This window comes from Atta cephalotes, assembly GCF_000143395.1.
Source record: "Atta cephalotes unplaced genomic scaffold scaffold00022, whole genome shotgun sequence".
Taxonomy (NCBI): Eukaryota; Metazoa; Arthropoda; class Insecta; order Hymenoptera; family Formicidae; genus Atta; species Atta cephalotes.
Window position 1 is genome coordinate 1815249 of NW_012130086.1, and position 6559 is coordinate 1821807.

The 6559-nt window shown below is 38.3% G+C and overlaps 1 protein-coding gene across 1 annotated transcript in view; it reads right to left on the reverse strand.

Moving 5' to 3' along the window:
- The window catches only part of LOC105619693 (acid sphingomyelinase-like phosphodiesterase 3b), a 24463-nt gene that overhangs the window by 8374 nt on the left and 9530 nt on the right, over positions 1 to 6559 (reverse strand). The window contains exons 6-8 of the mRNA XM_012201213.1: positions 1829 to 2009; positions 1251 to 1360; positions 936 to 1111 (exon numbers count right to left, since the gene is read on the reverse strand). Of these exons, the coding sequence (XP_012056603.1) occupies positions 936 to 1111; positions 1251 to 1360; positions 1829 to 2009 (467 nt within the window). The remainder of the gene's footprint in view (positions 1 to 935; positions 1112 to 1250; positions 1361 to 1828; positions 2010 to 6559) is intronic.

The window sequence follows — 6559 nt, forward strand, 5'->3', positions numbered from 1 at the left end:
ACACACACACACACACACACACACACACACACACACACACACACACACACACACACACACACACACACACACACACACACACACACACACACACACACACACAAACACACGCATGTACGCACGACCGCGAGGCGTGGGGTGTGCGAGGTAGGATAATATACATAGACCGAGACCGAGCTTGTGCATTAAGAGAAACGCGAGAGAACGGTATCAGGACTGTTATTAGCATCGTAATGGCGCGCGCGTCTCGAAAAGAGGTAGACAGTTATCACAACGTCGCCGGGCCAGAGTCAGGTATTACTGTGATATAATTGCTGGCTCATGGAGAAACGCGGGAATTATTAATCCTCAACCATCGATATCTCACACGACCGACGCTGCTTAACCACATTCCGCACATCAGCATGAAACATCCATTGAAATATTTTGACTGGCATTTATGCGAAACGTACTACGTAAGGCTAAGAGACTTTCAACAAGCACACAGTCGAGTGTGAGAAGAGTATTCTGGCTTATTGTTGAAAGTCTTTTATCCTTTGCTTTAAATCTTAAGTCGTGAGAAATTGACCAATCATAGTCGATTATATAATCGATTATAATTGGTCAATTTCTTACGACTTAAAATTTAAAGCTAGATAATGGCTTATTGTAGAAAGCCTTTAATAAATGGATCGCAACACAAACATAATCCTGAGTTGATTCTTTTCTTATAAAGATCACGATTGGCATCTTGACAATATAAATGATATTTTTAAACGATCACTATTTGTTTTACGTCATACCTATTGATTAATCTAAAGAAGAAAGAATGTACATCGACACGAGACCAGCGGCTTAAGGCATAATCGAGGCCAGTAATTAGCGGGGTGCGCCATTATGGTTTTAGGGCTAAATTACGCGAACGGATCGATCGATCCACTTCATCGTATACATACCTGACGAAGGCGTAATCATTCGACTGCGTAAACCGGTCCGCCAGATCGTGAAGAGTGATCGCCGTTATCTCGTCCAGCTCATAATAGTCGAGCAGCGAGTACTCGACTATCCAGTTCGCTTTGCCGATTGAATTCGCTTCGGGCAGATTAAGATAGTACTGCGTGTAATCCAGAATCTGCGCAGCGTGCAACACGTACACATAGACAGGTTCTACATTTCTGTGTCCCTTTTGAAATTGGTACGTCGCGCAAATAGAGCGTTCCCGTTACGGAAACCTCACGATAATATTGAGAATGTATACGCGCCCGCCATACCTGTCCGGTGTTAGTTTCGAACTTATAGAGTCGCAAACCCGGGTTGTTGGGCCCCCCGACGGTGTTCGGTGTTACGCTGGGAGCCATCATTATCCAAGATACGGGCAGACCTGTTCAATACAAGTATCGTTTCACCGAATAATTAATCGCGCGCTACAAGTATTAATAAAATTAAGGATTAAATATTATTAAATCAAAATTGATAAAACCAGTACATTCATCTAAACCAGGGTGATATAAAGGGACAACAAATACTGAGACGATAAATAATTTATCTAAGAAATTGATTGATTCTCTTTTTCTGTGACTATCAAAGGGAAAAGGACAGTTCAACAAAATTTTGACAAGAAACAACTTTGAAAAGAAAAAAACGAAGATCGAAGTTGTTTCATTCTAAATTACAAGACAAGAAATAAAGATAAATAGTCCACACATTTGTATCGTGTCAAGAAATTGTTATATTTCACAGAAATATTATCTATAGTTGTACTAGTGCTACTAGTTACATATCCGCACAATTTACTACTCTTTTGTAACTAGTGTTTGTAAATAAGTCTTGACAATTTGCTGTAACATACCTGTGTCACTGTATATCACGCGGAATGTATCCGAATGCCAGTGGCCAAAGAACTGTCCTCGGATGATGTCCGAGTAGAGCCGGACTACCTGCAGATATTTGGTGTTGTGCCTCTCGTTGAGCGCCGCGGCGCCGCTTTCGTGGTCGTCCACCCCCGGCGGTGTGTGGCCGACTATGTACACCTGACCGTTACAGAGTAGAATAGGAATGATCATCGAACATCGATATTTCGAGGAATCTGCATAGTTAGGTCGGTTCGACATTTCGTTATCTGTGTTCTACCTTAATATCTATTCATGAAAACTCGATATATTCCGATACTATTTTCGATGTTTCTCACGTTGGATTGATCTTTGACAAGCCACATTATTTGACGTGAAGACACTTTCTGATGCAATGTATACTTTTATGTTACAATAAATTTTTCTTAAAAAGTTTTTATTTAATTTTTCTATCATATGCATATAAAATTTTATTGTGATGTGAAGATATGGCGGTTCAATAAATAGTATTTTTAGAATATCAGGCTTTTTTGTAGCCAATTAATTTATAAAAATATATCTATTATTCAATGTTAATCTTATTTATTATTATTAATAATTATTATTATTATTATTAATATTATTATTAATAATACTTCATTCTGTATACTTATATACTCTCTAAATTCTTTGAAGTAGAATCTCATCTTAAGAGTAAAATTTGAACCAGTGTTGGAAAAGAATGGCTCAATTTTTAATCTTTAAGAATGAGATTTCACTGTTCAGAGTTAATTTTAAAAGATTAGAATTATTATAGAAGTATCGATTGTGTATGTTTTGTGCAATAGAATGCTATCCCAATATGTATCTGACATTTTTAAAGCTTTTATTATAGAACATTATCTCACTTTCTAAACAAAGTTGTATTCAAATGTAATGCATAAAAATAAAAATATCATTTTTTAATACATTTTTGATACTTAAAAATAGACAAACCTATATAAAGTCATAATTGTAGGCTTATATATTCTCGATCATCAGTGGGAACCGTTAGACGTAACATTATATATCGTCATTGTTAAAACGAATATTGCTGTTACATTTTTTTTTCTATAAAAAGTGTGAGAAAATCGTTGATGCACCATTATGTATTGATGTGAATAGGTTGTATAGTTTTTTTAGAATTAGAAATTTCTACGAATTTATGTATATATATATATATATATATATTAAATCTTGATCTAGATAAATCAATTGTAAAGAAATTCTTACATTATGGGACTAAACGTAATTCTTGCCGTTAAACGAGTAATTAGTTTTGCATTTTTAATTTGGATATCTTTTGAACATCTGACATGGTTCACCAGTATTTATCATCAATAATTGACATGGGATTTTTCTTTAATTTAAAATAGTTGTAAAGCGAAAGAGATATGTTAACTTATTTATACTCTGGAGGAAGGCTCTGTAGCCGAAATATTTATATTATAATTTATATATTGATAATTATATTGATATATTAAATTTATATTAAATATATTAACAAAATACCTTATATTGCTCGTTATTGGTTGCTGATTTTTGTATTGTAACTTCGAGCGTTTATTTATATTCTTGTTTTGATATTAGATTTATAGTATATTCTAAAAATAAAATCAATATAAATAATTTATGAATGACATAGATTGCAGCGATGAAATGTATCAGTCCAATTACAATTATTATTGGAATTTACATTGAGAGAAATATATTTTATATAGATAGAGTAAAACAAAAAACAAATATTCCCCACTCTTATTATTAGAGTTTTGTACCTATAATAATTAAAAATATTTACCTTCTGTTATTATCGTGTTGCGAACTCTACAAAGTTTATTTTTATCATGGAGAAATCTATATGCATATATATCATACATATACATGCATGCTCGGATACATGATAAAATCGGAAATGTGTAACTTTGTTAAAGTAAACTTGTGCCACAATGTTGGTAGGAAACTTAATAATAACGATAATATCGTAAATTTATGATAGAATAATTTATTGACTGCGAAAAAAAAAACTGCTGAGAAAGGCTGTCAATACTTGGGTACTAAATATCGACAACTCCTGTCCGATACGAAAGAGCGGAAGCATTCAACGGAGATATCCTTAGTTACGTCGCGTGACTACGTCCCGGTTAAATAGACGCTCTAGGGTGAATCACGTACGTGGCTACGCAATGTGTCTCTCGGGACGTAGGAAGTCTCGTTAGCATCAGCAAACCGGCCAGTCACTCGCGGATGGCAAGCGCTAGTGCACACAGCCCACACACATACACAGAGATATGCTTGTTCGATCGTGGTATCTGTCGCGACGATGGAGGATTGGAGATACGAAGGACCTGATATCTAATCGGACACGTACGCGAAATTAGTCCCACCGGTTCGAAACGCAAATTGACGCAGAAGTTGGTGCCCAGCGTCGAGACCTTTGATTGAAAAAGTAGCCCAGATATGTCTCTGACCGTCTTCGAAGAACAATCGGAAGACGTATTAAAGCTAATAAGGATCGACTATTTTCTTGATTAGCCAAAATTACCTTGAAACTGTGCCATCTTATTTTTAACTTTATTAAAAATTTTAATTCAACTGGAATCTTTTTTATATTATTTCTACGGCCATGAAACGTATATACTCTTCTTAATTATTTAATATGTGGCTGATAATTTTAGACGAAACTGCATCTGTTATTCTCAACAATGACAGAAATATGATGACATTAACAGAAACTATTGATAAAAATGTATCTATTGTATAATGAATCAGAATTCATCAATTCGAGCCTGGAGCTCGGTTATATTCCCACAGGATCATTCCAACCAAAATAGTAAATAAAGATAGAACAAAACTCGTTAAGTGAATAACGGAAGAGAGATACATTTTCATTCGCCGGGATTCTCGTCAAATCGCGCCGTGGGGGAAAAGGCTGCCTTCTTTGAAAGATAAATGGTAACGAACGCGGTTGAATGAGAGTGACGCGTTTGGAATTATGTGGCGAATTGTCGCGTCGCGCGGGCATTGCGGTCCGCGGAATAAACGCAAAAACGTTCATCCGCGGCGGAGACGGGAGAGATGCAAAAAGCGCGCTCTCCGCAAACAACCGAATCGTCGACGCCGCGGAGATTGAAAAATATCGCGTGAAAAGCGCACAGACGTCGATTTTAAATTGCTGCCGAGGGCCTTTTGCCGAAGGTGCAGGAATCACGGCTGCCATTCAAGGGAGGCATGAACGAATTGGACCGGGCTACAATGGATCGCTGATTGGTCAGTTTTGCCGCTGACGCTCTTAAACGACTCGTAATTTGTAATCGCATTATCCATCCGACGTCGGGAACGATCGATCGATCCATTTCCTCCTTCTCCCTTTCGCCAGCTGTATCGCTAACCTCTCTTGTAGTAGGATGCCCGTCCGTTTACCGTTTTACCGTTTGCCACGACATCGCGTCTGGTCTCTATGGGAATGCCGGGGAATCGAGAAGCCCACTTGGACCGTTTGCGAAACGACAACGGCGCGAGATTATATCTGTCCACGGAAAATCGGATTTCTATCTCAGAACCTGGGCAGTTGGGCACCTACCCCTCACCGCGTTCCCTTCCAACCGTGTCTCCGCGCGTTCTTTTTATCCGGGCGCACATAAGGACATACAAGATTTTCCGAGAATTCTTCTCCGGAAATCCCCGGAGGAGTGCGTCGGAGCGTCCGCGCGGTGCGATCGAGCGAGTATCCGAGAAGCAGGAGAAACTGGAGGATAAGAGGGTGACGCGGGAGGATCGGAGAAAATTATTGCTGGTTATCAGAGTTGCGACCAACGAGCCATGCTCGCTACATTTTCCGATTGTTATTATCCTACTGGTCATTTCATCGCTTTTCAAGAGGACAGCTATTTTGCTTCCACGCTGTTGATCCGCATTAAGAGCTTTCCGAGAAGAAAGGAGAAGAGAAAGCCAGAGAAGGAAAGGGAGAAATGGAGAGAAAGAGGAAGGCTTTAAGAGTCTCCCGAGAGCTTGTGGAGTATCGTGCATGGCTATCGAGCAAAGAACATACTTAGTTTATCAAAATCCATCACATATGATGCGTTATTACTCTATTGTGAATGTTCGACTACTATCCTAATATTAACTATACGTTTTGTTTAAAAACTTGCGGAAACGTTACACGTTAAAAATTCCCAGAAGAGAAGATTTCTCGAAACTTGTCAATTGGCCGGAGATTAACGAACAAATCATAGTTCCGTGGTAAAAATAATAGTACACTCGGGGAAGCATGGATACGCGAATTCGCGGGAATAACAACAATTAGAGACCACATTTTTTTTCTTTTTTAATATATATAAATATAATACGAGGCTACCAGAGTATATGTAACCACGTTCAGCTTAAAATATAGAGTGGGATTCAGTTTGCTATAGTAAATTCCACGAATAATTTCTGACTTTTGGCCATACGGAATTAAAAATTTACGCAGAATTTTATTGCACACGTAGTTCGAAGGTACACTGAAAAATAATGTCACTCTTCATACGCGAGCCAGTCGGTGGCGTTATGCAGGGTAACAGGGTTGCCTTTTCGAACGTGCACATAGGTGAATACGCCGATGTGTATGAACGCGATGGCGCGGCTCAGCTCTCTCTCTCTCTCTCTCTCTCTCTCTCTCTCTCTCTCTCTCGTCGTCGTACGTACGTACGTACGTACGTACGTACGTACGGTAC